The sequence below is a fragment of the Hesperophylax consimilis genome, chromosome 27 (genome assembly GCF_061612785.1).
Source record: "Hesperophylax consimilis isolate HC1 chromosome 27, BYU_Hcon_1.0, whole genome shotgun sequence".
NCBI lineage: Eukaryota > Metazoa > Arthropoda > Insecta > Trichoptera > Limnephilidae > Hesperophylax > Hesperophylax consimilis.
The window spans coordinates 6,840,602-6,862,327 of NC_142862.1; the positions used below are offsets into that span (position 1 = coordinate 6,840,602).

The 21,726-nt window shown below is 34.6% G+C and overlaps 1 protein-coding gene across 3 annotated transcripts in view; it reads right to left on the reverse strand.

The window, feature by feature from the left end:
* ATP7 (copper-transporting ATPase 1) overlaps positions 1 to 21,726 on the reverse strand; it is a 91,060-nt gene that overhangs the window by 47,996 nt on the left and 21,338 nt on the right. Inside the window, exon 2 of one of the 3 annotated variants that reach the window (XM_089648457.1) lies at positions 5,854 to 6,092. The exons of 1 other annotated variant lie outside the window; for it this stretch is intronic. In XM_089648457.1, the coding sequence (XP_089504583.1) occupies positions 5,854 to 5,906 (53 nt within the window). In that variant the 5' untranslated portion in view covers positions 5,907 to 6,092. The remainder of the gene's footprint in view (positions 1 to 5,853; positions 6,093 to 21,726) is intronic. One more of the 3 variants, XM_089648456.1, reaches the window with a different exon arrangement.

Consider the following 21,726-nt stretch of genomic DNA (forward strand, 5'->3'; position numbering starts at 1 on the left):
GTCTAGGTCTCGGCAGCGGATGCGCATGCCCGCCTACTGCGTGACGGGCCGGATCAGGAGAGACCGGTTGAGGGAGACCTTTTGACTTATCCAACCCGACTCTCTCGACCCATCGCCTAGAGCCGCATTGGGAGGGATGGATTCATTCGTCCATCACTCCCGGATTCATTGACCACCAGATTCCTACCCACCCGTCATACCTTTTCCTTTCCCAGAACCTCCTTTCCCTAAAAAATACCATCCACATAGCACCCCAAAGATGACATAGGCCCTGCGGGAATGTTTTTCCTCAGGGCCTCCTGTGTAGTTAATTTAATTGGGGCACAGAATCCATTTTGGGGGTCACAATTCGGTATTTAATAATGACAAAAAAGTATTTGAGCACTCGGTATAATTACGCGCAAGTAGTGGAAGAAGCCCGATACCCTCTTGCAAGACATCACACAATCGAGTAAATCAGATAGATCATGTCAACAGTCAACAACAGACGAGTATACTTGAGAAAAATAATTTTTCAAAAAGTTGGGTGGAGTTACAAGCTGACCTTAAGACCTGGGTCTGCCTAGGCCTCCCCTGCGGAGAAAAGTAATTAGTTCAACTTTACCATCGAGGTGTTATCAGTAACGAAGTTGTTAAAACTTCTACAAATCTACAAAAATAGAAGGTTAAGCAACGCTCTATAAAGATAACTTAACATCAAAGATCGCTCTGAAAGGGTTAGATTAATTATTACTTGTCGCTTCGTCAGTCAAGGTTCGTGGAATAGGAAACCGTCTGTGTCAAGTATAAAAATATAGTCTTCAAGTAATTTCATGTCATTATTTACTAGTAATTACCTCCCCTTTCGCTATATTTCAGTAAATTTTATATTGAATTATTGAAAAATATACAACAACAATAATTTGGTGCCTTGCGTTAATCCTGCGATGATATAAATGAGATGACAAGCTGAATATAGTTGCGTCGGCCTAAAATCTAAAATTTTAGACAGAAAAATCGGTTCAAATCATAGACATATGAATATTAGTAGACCTGCCCTAAGTGATTAAAAGCGTATTATCCCCACTCCCCATACCGGTTCCATTGGAGCCGGCTGGGCTCGCGTATGACCTCAAGTGAAATTTGAAAACGTGACGTCATCATTCTTGTGCGAACTATGGTCGAGGCATCATCGGTTCATTTTACGAAATAACACGGCACAATGGTGGCTTGTGGTATGAAAACTTGTAAAAATAGATGTGAAAAAGAGAATAAACCCATTTGTCGTATTACATTCCATATATAAGCATTATTTTACTTTATTAAGCATATTCACATCGTATAATATGGATCAGTTGTAGAAACATATACTATCACATCGAAATACGTCTGGACGCGAAACACAAAGCTGGTTGGTTGCTGGGAAGTAAATTATGAACATTTATAAAAATGTCGTAACTAAATACGTAAACGAAATATTCGACTCTGAAAATAGAAGAAATTTATTTTGCCGAATTTGGACTTCGCAAATTTGTTCATAACGTGGCGAGTAATTTGCGCTCCCATGTAAAAATGTGTATTCATTCAAAAGCAGATTTTACTTTTAAGAACTAAATGGTGATATTATAATGCGAGATGCCTATATACTGTCAGATTGATTTATTGACGAATCACAGTCAGCTTTACCCCCTTCGTTCTTCAACAGTTGATTTTACCCCTCATCTTTAATTTCTAGTCTATATATTCTTATATATGTGGTTCAAATTCAAGACGGCAGAGCTCACAGTAGTTTCTTCAGACAAAAGGATATCATGTTATTAATAACTACCTGACATGTACCCGGCGTTGCTAGGGGTTATCCTTAGGAGATAGACATATGCCATCGCGAACTTTTCTGTAGGCCTTTTTAAGATATTCAAGTTCGTGTTATATTATTTTGATACATCTCATAAGGTTTAGCCAGCATTAGGAATGTAAGCACCCGAAAATATATGTTTATGACTTGATTACAAAACATCGACTTTTCTACTTTCTGTAAACATAATATACATGATTTAAATAATAATAGACCTTCCGGAAGAAATTTCCTAAATGAAAAGCGTCTTTATTTTATACTATTCAGAGATGACCGACTGAAATTTCGGTTACGGCCAATAATATTCGGCTCAGCCGAAGTTTAAATAGTTATTGTTTTGCTATTATTGTATAACTATGAGTAGTAGATACTATACTGATTTGTTTTCTATGGTTAGTAGTTCTAAAAAATTTTGTAATTTTATAATTAACTTAAGTTAAAGTCAGTTCCAATAGCGTACATTAAATTCTTTGTTTTGTAGAACTGTTACGTAACAACGAAACAAAAAGCACAGAAAGTAAACGAATTTATTCATTAAATTGATGCCTTATATGTATTTGATTTCGCGTTTTATTTAACACTATATCATATAGAACATTTACAAGTTTAACGATAAAAAATGCTAATGTCGGGGTAGAGACAGATTTTTGCGAAGATTCGGAGTTTCGGTTTAGGCTTCGGCCGAAACTGGAAGAAAATGCGAAATTAGGTTTAGGTTTCGGCTAAAACTAGAACAGAAGGCGAAATTATGTTTAGGTTTCGGCCGAAACTAGAACAGAAGGCGAAATTAGGTTTAGATTTCGGCCGAAACTAGAACAGAAGGCGAAATTATGTTTTGGTTTCGGCCGAAACTAGAACAGAAGGTGAAATTAGGTTTTGGTTTCGGCTGAAAACCTAATTTCGTTCAGTCGCTAGTTATAATGCTTAATCTTATTTTTGTGTATGATGTCAAACCACAAAGTGATAACTGATAGCTTCCTACGAAGAAATTTATGTTATTTACGTACTACATTTTAAAGTCACTTGTGAATAATGTGGTTAATTACATATTTGAAAACCTATTCACACTTAATGAATGTTTGTATTATGTACATATCCTAACATGTAATTACAACAAATCATGCTTAGAAATCTGAATACGTGTCCATTCGCTATTGACTACTGATTCCAAGTGTATTATATTTTAATGGCTTCGCATTATCATTGATTAATTAGGTACCTTGAAATGTATTCCAACGCATGAATAAATCAGTCCCTCCACACTAGCGACCACATTTTTGACAAAAAAAACTAGCTATGTAAATCACAAAAAAATGGGAAAGATAGCTTCACTACCCTATCAAAAATATGATATTTTTATTAACTTAAACAATACTTGTTAATTTCAGAATTATATTCTTTAAATACATTGCATATATAATATGCAAAGCATAAAGAGTACAAATCAAAAACAGCAACCTTTCCGGAGTGTAATTTCAAATTTACAAACTGTGATTACTTTTATTGGATTTTTTAACAGCTTACTTTAGTACCTAAATAGTCATGAAGACAAAAATAATCCTAAAGGTATAAATTGACTTATACTTTTAACACCAATCAAATAATATATTCAGTTGAATTATTATAAATTTTTGTGAGGCGGGTTGAAATATATTTTTGTGATTTTTATTTTAATACCACTTGAAGATTTTGTCTCAGATATAAAAATGTTTTTTTTTTACTTGTACTCTTAATACCTAGATAGATAATATATTATATAACTAGATAGCTATTATATGATAATGAAAATACTGACGACTGAATGAAGTAAATGTTAAAATGATAATTAAATGGAAATTACCACCAGTAGTTCTTTGAACAGTTAGTATCTAGACCTCGCGTCCAAAAAAGTACAATTCAAATTTTTTTCATATATAGTAAATCAAAAACAAAATTTGCTCTGATTTCTTAAGGTGTGTAAGAAGGTATTTAAATACCTATCTACTTAATTATAAAACGTGTATTTATTTAATGCAGTAGCATTTGTCATTTGAAAAAAATAATTACATAATTTGTGTTTTATTTAATTTATTTATTTACTTTAAGTTCTTTTAAATTAAGTTTAAGAATATCACATTTTCGTGTGCGTTAATAATTTTAGAGGCATATTGTATTCACAAAAATTGACAATATTAATTAACACTTTTAGTTTAAGTATATTCAATCACAAACAAAACATCAATATTTGAGGCAGACATACTTTCTTAATTTCTTATTAAAATGAATCATATTTTCAATCTCAGTAATTTCATTAAACTTAATTTATTTATCCAAAGAAATATCTCAATGATAATGCTTTTTTTAAACATTCTTCAGACCGATAGGTACCATAATATTGAAAAAAAAATGTGGATAAGAAATTCCAAATAAACACGAAGATTTCACATTTGAACAAATAATCTTCTTTAAAATTAGCAACCTACTCAGAATTAGCTTGAACCATAAAGTTACAGACAGGCGAATGTAAAACGGCCGAGTTAAAATATGACTTCGCTATGCTCGCGCTCATCAATTCATAATATTATTATCAAGCGACCTCCGTCACATAGCGGTAAGCTCTTTGGTTCGGTCCCAGAGGTCAAGGTCACAGGCTCAATTCCCGGCGAGGGCAAAAATAAAATTTTTAAATGTACACAAGGATGAGTATTTTATCACAATATTTGATACGCTGATCATTTTTCTCTTTTACGGATTTTTCATTGTGGCTGCAAATGTACCTACCTAATAATAACATTTAAAATTATACAACCCTGACGAAGTATGAATACAAACATCAACCACTGTTAGTTCTGCGTCTACAATATCAATTTAGTGGTGTCAAAATAAACTACTATGTTTACCAATTTGAAAAATATGCACCGTGTAGGGTTTTTCCGCATTTTTATTAAATTTAATTTCAATTTTTTTTAAAGACAAACTTTAACTAACTTAACCTAACCTGACATATTTGAAAATCTCCCACTGTAACCACTACAGTATGTGGAAAATGTTACTGTGTAGTGATGGAGGACTCAGCCAGCCGAAAAATTGAATTGACAATACCTGGGTGGGACCCAGACGCAATGCCAACTCAGCCCCTGACCGGTCCGTATTATATATATTAAGATAATTGTATAGATCTGCAGAACTCAGTACAGGAGGGTATAACTACGATCGAAAATTGGAACCGAAATATTGTGACGTCATATGATTGCCTTACTATATCCACCAATGAAAAACTCTGAAAGTCTATGGAATAGACTTTAAGAGTTTTTCATTGGTGTACAGTATAATAAGTAGGCTCCGAATGAGAATTGTACTATCTATATGTATATTGGCATATCTATGGTTGTTAGGGAACAATTTGTTTCATACAAAAAGCCTGAAGATATCGATCTAGTGATTGGTTTATTTATGGAGCTAAGTATAAAATAGTATCTCAGACGGGGAGGATTGACGTATAACATAACCACAACTGTGGAATAATAATTTAATATTAATATTTCAAGTGCATCCAGAATCTAGCAGACAGGCCCCAACTGCGATGGGTGAGTTCCTTTTTATCGTATAATCTAATCTGGGCATTTCTTATGTTCAAGAAGTCCAGGTTTTAGCATTGAGGTATACTGTCTATCAAGTTTAGCGGATGCATTAATAGTTAATTATAGTTATAATAGTTTGGGACTGTTCCTTCGGGTGTGTTGAGTAGGGCTTATTCCAGCAACACGAACTGATACAGTAGAGTCGCAGTTTTGCGAAACAAAGAATTGTTATTTTTTGTAGTAATTTTATATCTAATATGCAGAAATACCGCACCTAACCTGAATACCTCAGCACCTACCACGTGGATACCTAAGCATAGGTTCTCCTGGCGAGGTGTTCACGCAATTTAGTTTATTTTACACACAAATATTTAAAATATAGATTTTATTAAATACTGTGGACTAATTCACAGAAAACAACATATAAATAATATTTTTAAAAAATAATAATAATCTTACCCCGAATCACCGTCGAAATCCAGCAGCAATTCATATTTCACCGTTTTGCTCATTTTGAACTTATAATCATTATTCACTATTAACAACAAGTATTATTATTTGATAATAACACATTTAAAACTACTTATACACTTTCTTGTTGACTTTATCACTCAATAATAACTGATTTACAATGTTTAAATAAATAAATAAAATATCACAGATAATGATAATGATCACAACATATTTTTAAAATCCTTCTTAAAGAAAAACACATCAAAATTAGCTATTTCTTTGTCGATATTATTTTAATCACTTTTATTGACTTGTGTATATACACGCATATTATTTTGCACTATATCTCAAACAAAATGTTGTAATAAAACATATAATTAGATCGATGAGAGTCGAAGAAGTTAGGAAGAAAGTTCGTTCACGAAGCCATGGATAGACAACGATTGATAATTAGTATGACGTATGAAGACTTATGTGTGATTTCTTGTATAGAAATCAACGGTCGCTTGAAATACCAAATATAGTCCGTTTACTAGAACTAGATTAAAAATAATCAAATTAAAAATTTCTTTAATAATTGAAAATTCACTTTGTGGCCTCATTTTAATATGGATAAAATAAATAACTTTGTTAACACTATTTAATCAAAAAAAGATCGACATGTTTCAAAACCAACGGTTTCTTCGCCAGATAAAATGTATAAAGCCTGTGACAGACAACGCTATAATAATAATAATAATAATATTTTATTCCAGGATGTGGGGAGGTTAGTGCAGTCCCACGCGTCCCATATAGATATACTTTTTTTTTGTACAATAGATATAATAAATTATCAAATAAGGAAAACTATGCAGGGTGTGGTCTTGAGTGCGCTTGGGCCCAGCGCTCACTCAGGAGTGGCGCTTGGTGCTGGTAGGCTGCGGTCACCAACGTGTTGGCGGAGGCCATTAGCCGCATCCTGGCTCCAGTGACCCGGTGTCTCATCAGGCCGGCAAATCCATTCAGTCCTAGTTCCGTGAACATTGTCGATGCGCTGCTGTATCTTCGGTATCCAAATATTATTCTACAGGCGTCATTATATTGAATTCGGAGTCGTTCCATCGAGCAAGTTCGGTAGTGACACCATGTCTCACACGTATACAGGCCAGTACAGAATGCGTTGAACAGTATTTTTTTAACGGTATTGCTGCATTTGAAAAATCTGCGGGCAATCATGTTAGAAACTATGCTTAGGCTTCTCCTTTGTCGTTCGATATCGCCATCGTCCGATAGGTCTTGATTAATAATGTGCCCCAAGTATTTCGCGTTCGAACATGTATTTATTTTTGCCTCGTTAAGGTATACGGGGAGCATCTTACTTGTATCTTGACTTTTTCCGTGGTGGAACGCAATCAATTCCGTCTTCTTCGGGTTGTACATCATATTATGCTGTTTTCTATATTCTTCACAAATTTGTAGGAGTAATCTTAATTTTTTTTTTTTTTTTTTTTTTTTTTGTCACGCGTAATAATACTCACGTCTGTCACGCGTAATAATAATTACACAGCAGAACTTGTTTAAAAATAAACTGTTTTTATAAACCCAATAATAATATTATTGAATATATAAAAAATAAAAAATAAAATGGAGTTCTACAAATTAAACTTAATAACAATAAATATATACCTATATAGTAATCTTAATCCCTTGATCGACGGAGCTAGGAGGATCATGTCGTCCGCGTAGCTTATATGATTCATACATATACCGTTAACACGACAGCCCGCTCTGATATCCAGGCGACTTGATAACTCGTCCATGTATACATTAAATAGAATAGGGGACATACACCCTCCTTGCCTTACTCCTGACCGCAAATATATCGGCTGGGAGTATGTACTTGCCCACCGTACAACATTTTCCTGATGGGAGTGCCATCGGGATAGGATGTTTATAAATAAGGTAGGTATATTCCTAGCTTTCAATTTATCCCATAATGTTTTATGACAGACCCTGTCGAAGGCTTTACTTAGGTCTAAGAAGCACCCGTATACGATAGTTTTTCGTTTCTTGTAGAATTCTATTATTTGCTTTGCAGTATATATTGCGTATATATAAGCGCGCTATATTTTCGTAGCTTGACCTATTTATATATTCGTACATTCGCATTGGTAGTGTATGGCGAGAGATGCTGAAATAGAACAAGCCACGATGCGTAGCGTATGGCGTAGTGTGTCGCCTACCTAAACGTTTATCCTGGTGAAGAAACCATTGGTTTTGAAACATGTCGATCCGTTTTGATTAAATTGGTATATGCAACGTTATTTATTTTATTGAAACTCCAATTAAAACATAAAAACAGTGTAATTATGGCATGCTAAACGCAGGTAGTTCAAAAAGTTCGAAGCAGATGGCGCTAGTGTGGTCGGCGATCAATTGAATGACACGATAGCTGTTACGTGATACGGTTGAAAAGATATTGTTTTAGGATTTAAAAGCATGTTTTTAATGTTTGATAAATGGTTCCATGATGACTCATCAAAATGACAATCCAACATACCTATAAAAAGTGTTATAAAGTTACGAAATATGATGAAAAAAAAACTCCAACTGGTCTTGGAAGGAGTTTATAAATAATAGGTTCTTTTACATTAATCAGGGATTTATTATTACTCCGCGTATTATAATGGTGACTCGATAGTCGACCTAACTAGAAGCTGGCTGATTGGAATCTGAAACAGTAAGTTTCTCTGGGAGCCTTCCCACTGGCCCTGGCGACTACTGGCCACTGGCTCCATCTTGCGGACTTCCACGCAAGCTCTATGCACTGCCATCTGTGCGTGCATCTATGAAGTTACATATGTAACTGTTTAACCTAGTTTTTGTTTACTTTACTTTATAAAATTTTTTATAGGTGTGTTGAATTTTCATTTTGATGAGTTATCCGGTCACCATAATATAGGTATATAAAAACACACACGTATTCGAATGCAACGTTATATACGTTGATGTGCGCGAAATGAACTTATGCAGGGTGAATGGACGAATAAATAAGTATAAGGAGAATAGATGACGTGTAAGTGAATGGAAGAAGAAGTCGGGGACGCCCCAGGAGGACATTGCACGATCAAGCAGAAGATCACGTACGAGAAGATGCATGAATTAGAATGAAGCAAGTAGTGCGTGCCAAGACAGAATAAATTGTGTGGCGGTTGTTCCTATCTGCGTACACATGCGGGAAAATGGCTTGTTGGTATTTAGGTTAGGTAAGTTAGGTTAGGTTGCCAATCGGAGGTAGAACGTGAAATGAATCGTCCCAAGTACTAGAGACTTGAAATAAAGATCAAAATTGTACGCACATTACGTTTCGTAAGTAGATAAAATACCTTCCTATTATCAGTAGGTACCTATCGACTGGGTGAAAAACCAAATCAGTATAGAAACTTTGCTTGAAATGGCTTTAGCCGTGTTTGGTAACATTGGTCATATTGGTTTGGAGCAGTTGTGACTCTATTCCGGTGTTCACATAAAAAGTAGGTACATTTAAGAAAACGAAAATTTCTCTGTGAACAGATTATGGTTCGGATGTTAACAAATTATCATAAACATCGTGTCATCGTGGTTATATAAATGATTTAATAGGTAATACTCGAAAATCTTTGCCTTGTTGAAAGATAAGGGTTATCTTTAAAAAAATTCGTTGACGCACTTCTTACAATAAAGACAATTGATTCATTTGATATTTATAACCTAACGCCCTGTATATACAAAAATATGTAAAAATGTTTTTTGTTAAAACGGAACAATTTACAAAAACATAATTATGTAAAAAATAGTTAAGTTATTTATTAGTGTTACTTATTACTTATTACGAAAATATTCTATGTAGCTGATGATCTTATTGATGTTTTAAAAGACGCTGAGATCTGTTATCTACACACTTATAATAGATATACTTATATAAGTTGTCCTATATCTCTCTCTCTCTCTCTCTTTCTCATAAACGACGCATGTAATGACGCGAATAAATTTGCGAGCGGGAAAGGAACGAAGCAATAGCAGATTTGCCATTGCGTGAAACCCCAAAGAATGGGTAACGACGGAGTTTTCAGCGGCAACGGCAGAACCGGTGACCGGATAAATCATCAAAATGATAAGTCACGGAAAGTGATGAAACAAAAAATTTATTAACTGGGTTATGTAGGTTAGGTTAGGTTAGATTTAATTTTTTTTTCATCGTTTCTAATGACTTTATATCACTTTTTAAAGGTATGTTGAATTGTCACTGTGTTGAGTTATCATGGAACCAGCAGAACCATACATTATCATCGTAGAACTGGAATTGAATGTCATGTTTAGATCAAGGTGCACGTGCGCTTAATTCTATGTAGGTTTGTACGTCATGGACAACCGTCAGCTTGATAAACTAGGTTAGGTTAGGATTACGATTACTGTTATTATCTTTGGAAACTAGAACATTCTGACATGATTACTTGAATTCACATGAATACAGTTGAATTTTTAATAGAAAAATTATATTCCAATGTTTGGATCACTAAAATACTTTTTGTTATTTGTTTTTGGGGTGTTATGCCGTGTTTATAAAGTTTTTACTTATCAAGAAATAAGAAGTGACCCTCTTTAGACAGTTGGGGAACAATGCTTTAAGGCAAGGCTGCCCAACCCCAGGCCCGCGGGCCACAATGTGGCCCGCGAACGAATTATAAGTGGCCCGCGTGAAACATTTTCAAAAAACCCGCCAATCCGCCAATTTGAAAAAGTGTCGCGGGCCCGCGGTAAAACAAACGATGCAGCTTGCGCGCGGTCACCAGTGTTGCCAACGACGGCGATTTATCGCTATTTAGGCTCAGAACGAGAAACAGCGACGAAAAAATCTAACCTGTTGAACTTACTTTTGAAACAAAAATACACCGGTTTTCAACATAATATTTTTTGCGTCGAAATGGAATCCTGTAGCCACCCCCCCCCCCCATGGAATTCGAAAAATTGCTGTGGGGTATCACATATGATGTTCGGGTGTGCGGAATTTTTTCTCAGCTCCGTAACAACCCCCCCCCCCCCCCCATGGAAATAGGAACCGTCAGGTATTCAGTGGCCCGCCAGTGATTCAAAATCGTCAATTTCGCCCAACTGCTAAAAAGGTTGGGCAGCCTTGCTTTAAGGGGTGGGTAAGGAGGATAGGGGTGATCTTTCGAAATGTCGTGTAGATAGTGACCTTCCTTTTGTTTTGAAGGTCAGGTGTGCAAAAATTTCATCAATCTCGGAATAAAAATACACATTTATATAAAAATCAAATAATTTCGATAAGTACCTATATTATCACTTGTCTGATATGATTTTTGATATCAGTTCCAATTTCAAAAATTAAAAGTTCATTGAACTTGAATAATTTTATGCATTACGTGGGAATACCATATTCATTACTTACCCATGAACCGAAAACCGAAATTTGTATGTTTAGGTTGGCAAAAATATAATTTATATATGTAAAAATCTGATACCACGAACGCTATGAACTCCAGTGATAAGCTTTTTTGTCAATAAATAAATAAAATTTGGTTAAGATAATAGCGAATTACCACAATAATAATGATAACGTATATTATCCGATAAGGTCGTTCGATAATTAAATGGGGACATTGCAGTATTTTTATTCTGGTCGGTTCTAAGTTCTAATTAAGCTTGTGGCAGATTGGTCTGAAGCGTCGGGTTCGCCGGATAGCGACGTAACGAAAAACTGTTTCCGCAAATGGGGATGTTCAGAAAGCTTGCAATTTCAGCCTTTAGCTTCTGCAAATATTAACAGAACTTTCTAGGGTGATTTCCTTAGCAAGAGTGGAGGGGCGAAGGCGCCGGGAGCGGGTCGCGGTGGCCAGCAGGAGCCAGCCAGCACCTGGGTTACTTGATTTGTTTTCGTATAAGTACTCAAGACGACACCCTAAAATAAAGTCGGAATATTAACGACGTACCTAAGGCCCTGGTGTATTAAACGGTGTATTAGGCCTAGAAAATCGTAAATTTTATTTCTTCAGTATTATACAGTCCTGATGAAGCTACGGTTGTAGTGAAACCCGGTCGACATTAAGTATTTACCTATAAGTGATGTTTACAAAGTTATTGTTTAATTTTAAATTAAAAAAAGTAAATTTTATTAATTAGCGACCGGTTTCGACACGTTCGTGTCATTAACTAGCTATTTTAAAACTAAATTTTTAAGCGCAGAAATATGGGGTTTTATTTTTATTTATTTTATTATAGGGGGTTGAGAGGGAAACGGAGGGAGGAGTCAACATAACGGGGAACATTGTCAATAGAGGTGATTTGCAAGGTGCGATTATTTTATTAACTATATTAATGTTTGAATTAATTTTTTTGTTGATTTCTAATGTTTCTAATGCGCACAAATTAAAATATTTATTAATTTTAGAATGTTTAAACTTAGTTTTATCCCGGTTGAAGCTATGGCCTGTCTCTATCAAATGATTAGCGAACTCGGAGAAATTATTATTTTTTAAACATAGTTCGTGTTCCCTAATTCTGGTTTTGAAATTTCTAGTAGTCATACCTACATACTGTGAGCTACAATCATTACACTCTAAAGTGTATATCCCCCCCCCCCCTCCCTCAAATCCCCTCCCACCAAATAATCAAACTAAATAAAACCCCATATTTCTGCACTTAAAAATTTAGTTTTAAAATAGCTAGTTAATGACACGAACGTGTCGAAACCGGTCGCTAATTAATAAAATTTATAAGTAACAAATGTACATTGTGAATAATAAAACTCATTAAAAAAACAAAAAATGTCTAGAAATTGTTACATAGTGAATGCCAAAGAAATACAAAAAACTAGAAAATCGTATTTAACTATGTATTAGGCCTATAAAATTGTATTAGACAGTGTATGAGGCGTAGAAAATTGTATTAGTCGGTGTATTAAGCTTAGAAATTTGTATTAAGCGGTGTATTAGGCCTAGAAAATTGTTTTTTCCGGGGGATTTATATTAATTATTTCTGATAAATGTATTACTAAAACCTAAGATGTTTCTAAATTTATACTTCAGAATGTTACTAATTCACCGTCTAGATAAATAAAATCTGGTGTTACCGCTAATTTTATGGTTTAAAAATGCTTTATAAAATTTTCAAACCGCTTTGCGTAATATATTTTAATGCTATGGTACTGTTTTTATTAATCTTAAATATAAATAACTTAACATCCGTGGGTATCGGTCTAAGAAAAAATATATTATAGTTATGAATTCATCGGAATTAATTAAAATGAGAAACTCGAGCAAAACCTCGTTTTATCACGTGTATATCGTTTCGCACGTTTTTTCTCTCGCTTACCACCAATTAAAAAGCGGTAAAATTACTTAAAGATTGAAATTAAAATACATATAATAAATACATAAAAGTGTTATATTCCACCAGCCTTCGTTGAATTTAAACACCAATTACAAAACGCTTCCGCATCCGTAAAATAAATAAAAACATAATATCTGCTTCTGTTGTAACACATTTCATTACATCCCTAATGTCGGATACTAGCAGCGCCTCTGGCAGCAGATGTGTAGTTTGTGTAGACATACTAATATTATATTTATATTTTGTTTATTGCAGAAACAAACAGTACATAATTACATAGATGACAATAGTTACAAAATTATAAAAGATAGTACAATAATTGGTACCAATGACATGTCGCTGACATATATGCATATGAGGTATATTATACATTTTACGGTTAAGTTACATTTTTAAGTTAAGTTAAATTAGTGTGCTGGGGAATGAGAGAGATGTGTGTGAGTGTTTGTGTGTGTGTGTGTACGTGTGCATGTGTGTCTGTGTGTGGTTGTATGTGTTATGTGGGCGAATTCAGTGTGCTAAAAAAGTTTTTCTTAAATAGAGGTAAAATAAATAAATAAAATTAATAAATAAATAAACAATATAAATATTGTTTTAATTTATTAAGGTCCCGTAGTAAGCGTTCAAAGATGGTCTGAAAAGGAAATATGTAAATACGAATGTTAGAGGGAGCGCGCTAATATTAAAAAACGATAATAATTAAGCGTAAATGGTGAAAATATTTAATAAAATACGACTCGTTTGAAATAGAGCAAAAATCTCTCGAAAAATGTTTTGGTTGAATTTAAAGATACACTGTGATTTTCTTTCATGCCTATTACATATTAAATAACAGAAAAAATGTGTTTTAAATCATTTTCGGAGCTTACTTTGCGATTTTTTTCTATCGAGGAAATTTCATATAATTAACGTTTCGACATAACAAATTTATAGTAATTATCTTCAAATATAACATTTTTTAAGATAGTATAAACATCTTAAAAACTTAAAGAGAAACGTGTTATAAATCGGTAGAAATTGGGTGGTTTGCGGGGACTCAAATATTCATTAAAAAGAACATAATGTAATTAAATTACACAGATTTTAAACTAATGGTAACAGACAATGAATTCCCTTCGAATATTAACCCTTAAATGCATGATTTATTTATTTTTCTGGAAAAAAATATATTTTGTTGATATTTACATGCATATGCAAGGAAATATAAAGAATTTAATTTTTTTGTAATTTTTTAATGATATTTGATTAAAAAAAATTGTTGCAGGTTTACAACACCATGTATTTAATAAAAATTAATATGAATAATTTACGTATGAAAAAATAAATAAAAAACCTAAAAAAATTCTCAAAACTAATAAGTGTACCGTAAAAATACGAGTTATTACATATAAGTATTGTATTATTGTATCTACTTACCTAAGAAAATCAAAATAATAACAGCAAAATAAAACTGTAATTCTAACATCCAACCAATTTTCGAGAATCTTCACTTTGTTAAAGAAAAAGTGACATTTGAAATTCGCGAAAGAAAAAAAAAGGTGATGCCACTCGATAAAATATATTACCGTGAACTTGATAATTCTAAAACGGCATGCATTAAGTATACACCAAAGAGTTAAAGGTGGTTTGAACGGTATGTTGCAGTTTTCCAACAGTAAACAATAGCAACAATGGAAGATGCTCTGAGGAACTAGCGTCATTGATCCCTTCGGCACCGGTGCGTAGTCGGGATACACGCCAAACGCGCGCCCAACATTTGTACACAGTTGACACTTGTCACATGAGAACGGGTCGCTTCTATGATTCGTTCTTAAGTTCAACAGCTCGGCTGTGGAACGAACTGCCGGCCTCTGTGTTTCCTCCCTCCTACAACATGGGACTCTTCAAGACCCATGTTCACTCCTTCCTCTCCACAAAAAGACCCTCCACACAGCATCCCCAAAGATGACATAGGCCCTGAGGGAAATTATTTTCTTCAGGGCCTCCTGTGTGGAGTAAATATAAAAAAAATAAAAAAAAAGTATGCATTTAAGGGTTAAGTAACTACGTATATTCTGATCACAGGGAAAAATCATTTTCAAAAAATTACGAATAAAATCAATCCACGGTAAGGCCCAGTTGTTTCGCAGAAATTCACGTGTGACAATGCCAGTCAGCGCCATTTTGAATTTTTGACAGTTGAAAGGTTCCCGATATCTGCCGATTCTAAATCAGTATCAGTTTTTAAACAAATTGTGATCAGCAGAAGAGGACAAGTATCATGTTGTTAAGCTTGTCAACTTGTTTCAATTTGGTAGGATTCTGAAACGCATCTAGAATCTGCATTTAACGGGGACCTTTCAAATGTATTCAAATAAAATGTAACGATGAATGGCAATTAGATAACAATGTTACATTCGAATTTCTGTGAAACAACCCGTCCTAAGTGTAGGTGTATTGTAATAAGTAATTCTTATCGCAATTAAAATTATTAGTGATGACATAATTATGACATAATAATCAATTATAATTACATTGGAATCATATCAATGTATGACTAGATTATTGTAGACAGATACGTAGTATTACTAATTAGATGTTTGTATCTCGGTTTAATGTTGGTGTGGTAAAGAAGACCGTAAACCTGGTTTAAGGTCGTTTAAAGTATACAAACGCCGTGGTAATAATAAAGGGGGGATACATGTATAAAATAAAAATGATTACCCGGCTTCTTCTGAGTTTTTACAATAAAATTGAACTAACTCTAATTCCAATTCAAACACATTGAAAAAGAAAAGAATAGTCCTTTAAAAATAACCGTGTAATGTAAATTTGAAAGCTTCATAGCTCATGATGTGTTGTGTATAAAGCTTCGGGCTTTTAGACACAGATGGCAGTGCTCTTAGTTCTAGCCTCCGACGACAGAGGGAGTCTCAGCTTCAGGTTAGGTTTCATTTGGAATCCCTCTGGCAGACCGAATCTAGCTAGGACCGATAAAGGTTGACCAACGCGGTTATATTGTACACGCGATATTCTAAATAAACCAGTTAATAACAAGTAACCTATTTATTACTGAAAGAGGTATCTTCCATCCAAGGAGTGTTGGAAGTCTGTGGCAAGAAGTCCACGGCTGACTACCCTGAAGGGTAGAACATAACAGCTGGCGCAGTCGAAGGATAACTGGAGAATTTTTTTTTGTTGTCACACGGCAGCAAAATTTTGTCAACCGGGAACGTGAGGGCTAAGTCACGGGGTGACTTCCAATTGTGTTTTCCTTCGTGGAGAAGGGAGACAAGATTGGTTATCCAGGGCCGTGGAGGCCTAGGATCGACGTTTTCTGTTCTAGGAATTAAGAGGCAATTTACCAGAGGACCATTTTAACAAAGGGAAATAATCCATTGCCAAGGCGAGCGGTGGAGCTAATTTGGAACAATAAAACATTGCCAGGACGTGCGGTGTTTGCAGCATCTATCTATTGCCAAGGCGAGCGGTGGATAATAACAACTTTTGAAGGAATTTCTGGAAGATTGGCGGCGCAGAGAAAAGTTCCTGAGTTAAGTAGTTGTTTTTTTTGTTGGAGGTTATTGTTCCGGGTTTTGTTTTTTTTCTTGTGTGTTTTTATTGTGGTCTGTGCTTCGTGTAGATATGGAATCGGGAAGAATTCCGAGTTTTAATCATCTCGAGGGAGATTGGTTCGTGTTCAAGCTTCGTCTAGAACAGTTTTTCGTTATAAATGATGAGATTAACGCGGATAAAAAAAGGGCGTTTCTGTTAAATCTTTTGGAGCCGGATACACTCTCTTTGTTGATAAATTTGTGTTTTCCACTTAGAGTTACGGACGTTTCGTTTGAAAAATTATGGGCACTTCTTGAAAAACATTGTAGTAAAAAGCGTTCAGTATTCAAAGAACGCGAAGTATTTTTTTCAGCAAGACAAGAGGCGGGCGAATCCATTAAAGATTTTGGGGTTAGATTACGGTCTTTGTCAACTTATTGTGAGTTTGAAGCTAGGTTGGAGAAAAATTTAGTAGATATGTTTGCCATTGGATTATTACCGGGTCGCATTAAAGACAAGATTTACTTGGAAGGGCTGAAATTGTCACTTAGCGAACTAGAGGAAATAGCTAATAGTATGTCAGTTTTAGACGTTCCAAATAATTCAGTTAAATCAGAGGTTAACATCATCAGTAAGAATACTAGCAGTAGGCATTTTTCTAAGGGCAATAAACAAAAGTTTGCCGCGAGTTCATCTGTAAACAAACCGACGTATACAGTACCATCGGGTGCGAAAACCCAGTGCCGAATTTGCAAGAAAACGGGTCATTGTACTAATTCATGCAAATTTCGCAATGCGAGATGCTACAAATGCAATGAAGTAGGTCATCTGCAAAAATATTGTGTGAATAATAACTTTTCAAATAGTGTAAATCCAATTGTTGAGGATTTTTGTTGTAATAATCATGTGATAGCTTCAATAAAACCGTTCACAGCAGACATTATAATTAACGACAAGCATTTTAGAGCGATGGTCGATTCGGGATCTTCGTTAAGTGTAATGCAGGAAGAAATCTTTAAGCGTCATTTTGGTTCATTAAAATTATTGGCGGATAACCGTATCATTACTGGGTACGCAGGGAATCCTTTGAAAGTTATTGGCAAAGTTATTTTTGACGTGAAGTTCAAAAATAAAAACAATAATGTTACATTTATAATTGTTGCGGGAGGTTCAGATCTAATTGTAGGTAGAGATTTCATGGATATTTTTGGGTTAGAAATCGCTAATAATCATGCGGATTATTTATCGCGTTTGCCGTTGGAAAACTCAGAGAAAAAATCGGAAGACGATCTAGGTTCCGATTTCATAGGCTATATAGAAAAGTGTGAACACTTAGATGTAAAGCGTATAGTCGCAGCGACAGGCTCAGACCCAGAAATTCAAGGAATTTTAGGGCATCTTCGTAGAGATTGGCCCAAGTGGGTAAATCGCAATAGTTTTTTATGGAAATTCTGGATGAAAAGGAATGAATTATCTATTGAAAATGATTGTTTGTTTTGGCAACATAGAATTATAATTCCAAGTTCGCTTCAGAATATAGTTTTAGATTTGTTACACAGATCGCATTTGGGCATTGTAAAAATGAAGGGATTAGCCAAAGGTTATTTTTGGTGGCCGTCAATGAACAAGGACTTAGAGAAAATCGTTCAAAGTTGCAAAGATTGTGCAGCAGTTAGGCCGTTACCACCTAAGAGTCATTTATCAGTCTGGCCTAATTCAGGATCAGCATGGAAGAGGCTGCATCTGGATTATTGTGGGCCAATTTCGGGGAAAATGTTTTTAGTTATTTGCGACGCTTTCTCAAAATGGGTAGATTGCGTGGAAATACCGAAAGCAGACTCAAGTCATACGATTAATGAGTTGAAGAGAATTTTTTCAAATTTTGGGTACCCGGACTGTATTGTAACTGATAATGGAACCGTTTTTACTAGTCAGGAGTTCAAAGATTTCTTAGAGTATAATAATATTGAGTTTTTAACAACGCCAGTGCGTCATCCCCAAAGCAATGGGCAGGCAGAAAACTCGGTAAAAACAGTGAAGAATTTTTTAAAGAAAATTCTTGTTAATAACGTATTTAAGTCAAATTATAAAGATAGATTATATGAATTTTTAAGTGATTATAGAAATATTCCACATTCCACAACTGGAATTGAACCCTCAGTGCTAATGTTTGGTAGGAGATTAAAATCAACCTTTAGTAGCCTTTTACCTAAAAGTTTTGAAGGAAACGTAGCAACCTCGACAGAGAATTTAGCGAATGCGAATATTAATAAAGGTCAAGAAAATCAGTTTAGGAATTTCGGTGGGGTTGTTTGTAGAAGTTTTCAGATAGGTCAGAAGTGTTTAGCGAGAGACTTCAGACAAGTGAATAAATGTTCTTGGGCAAAAGGAATTGTTGAAAAAAGACTGGGAAAAAAACTGTATATTATTAAAATTGTGGGGACACAGATGTCGTGGAAAAGGCATATTGATCAACTGAGAGGATGTCCGCAGCATTGAGAGGAAGAGGCAGAGAGTGAACCTTTCGCGTCTGATATGACGAAATGCTGGGCAGATGAGGTTGACACGTCACTCCTTTTGAGAGATTTTAACCGGAGTTCTCTTGATTTCAGGTCTCCAGGGAGAAACAGAAGCCCACCACAAAATGAACCAGCACCATGGGCGGGACGACTTCGTCCCAGACGTCTTTGAAATGACCTCCAGGGAAAGAATCAGCTACTTATAGAGTCAACATCTTTTTGGAGTAGAGTCAGTGCTTAATGAATTATTTAATTTTGTGTGTAATGATATATTTTCAAATATTTAGTTCTTGATTTTAATAATATTGATTTTAGTGACATCTGTTTGCGATTGTATAGATTCGTGATTTTAAAAATAATACTGTAACAATGAAATATCGTAGACAGGTTTCTAGTTAGCAGGGGGAAGATGTTGTGTATAAAGCTTCGGGCTTTTAGACACAGATGGCAGTGCTCTTAGTTTTAGCCTCCGACGACAGAGGGCGTCTCAGCTTCAGGTTAGGTTTCATTTGGAATCCCTCTGGCAGACCGAATCTAGCTAGTACCAATAAAGGTTGACCAACGCGGTTATATTGTACACGCGATATTCTAAATAAACCAGTTAATAACAAGTAACCTATTTATTACTGAAAGAGGTATCTTCCATCCAAGGAGTGTTGGAAGTCTGTGGCAAGAAGTCCACGGCTGACTACCCTGAAGGGTAGAACATCACATGATGGAAATGAAGTATAGAGCTGAAAATTGTTGCGTTGATCTAAAAAATCCAGGATTCAAAATCTGTGCAAATTTCATGATGCCAGAGCTTTCAAGCGAACAAAGCGCGCCACTAAGGGAAGTTTGGAGCATACCTGTAGAGAGGTACATAAAGAGAAAAGTATATTATGTTTGTTTCGAATGTGATTCCTTCTCACTAAACAGTAAACTGACAACAAAGTTCAAAGTTGTACAGCTCATGATGTAAATTACGTATCGAGCTGAAAACATTTGAGTTGATTCGGAAATTAGACATAAAAATCTGAGCGAATTTCACGTTGCCAGAGCTCACAGTGAATTTCCGGCTTCCGTATCCAATATCGATTACCATAACCACTATGCTATGGAGTGAACACCTGCAAGTCACACATGGTTAATGCTAATACCACTATGGTTGTTTGTTTTCAAGGTATCAAAGGCATTGTTATGGTATAACACACAAAGAAATAACCTTGAATTTCAATGAAAACCGTGCTGCATTATTTCGTACGTTTTGTAAAAAAAATTAACTGGTTAATTCATTAAAATAACGTTCATTTATCACGATATAGATTCCATTATCTAAAACTTAGATAAAGGATAAAGAGAACGGTCCAGATTTGTATCAACTCATTGATTAAAAAAATATTAAGTATTATCAACTTCGGTAAATATTTAGTATTCCGGCCGCGGTCAAAAAAAAAAACTCATCAAAATGACAATTCAACACACATATAAAAAGTGCTATAAAGTTAGGAAAATATGAATAAATTTAGTGATGAAACAAAAACTAATTTAAATACTTAGATATGTAGACTATTTAACCTAGTTTATTTTTCATCACTTTTCATTACTTAGTATGCATAATTATCAAAAACAATACTTCATTTCAACGGTATACTCCAAATAATTCATAATCTGCTCTTTCATAGATGGCGCTATTTTAATTATTTTAGGATAAGTACTTTTTGCAAGTTATGCTCTGTTTGTGTTAGGAGACGTTTAACCAATTAATTTTCCTGACATTATTTGGAGTAAAAAAATGTAAATGAGATTTTGGTCTCCGATAAACATTTCATCATTTTTTTTTCAAATCCAAACACAAAAAATCTATAGGTATTGGCCAGTTAGAACGGGTTGTTTTACAGAATTTGAACAGTGCATCAAATTTCAAAATTCATTTTCAAGTTCTGTTATTATTTCAGCTCTATGAAGCAACTCGTCCATAATGATATAATAACAGAACTTGAAAACTAACGACGAAATTTGATGAATTGTTCAAATTCTGTGAACGAACCCGACCTTAGAGTCGGGTTAAGGGGTTGAGCAGTTACTAAACTGCCCAGTGCTGACATGTGGAAGTTTTTTTTAATAATAATATTTCGATGATTTGTATAGCGCCTTTTTTGTACAAAACCGCCTCAAGTGTACAAATGTTTAAAATTAATTGTTTGAAAAAAAAACAATTAAAAAAAAACATAATTCACCGAAGACCAAAATATCAAATACATTTTTTACTTCAAATAATTTCAGTAGCCACTATTTAAAGTAAGTCAAGTAAAGTCCCTTAAAACCCTCTATGAATATGAATAAATATTTTTGTCCGTATACAAAATCAATTCTTTCAAGAAAGGCATCCGAATACAATATTGGATCGGTGATTCAATTCAATATTGTATTTGCATGCTTTTCTTGAAAGAATTGAGTTTTTTTGGAAGCGCAAACA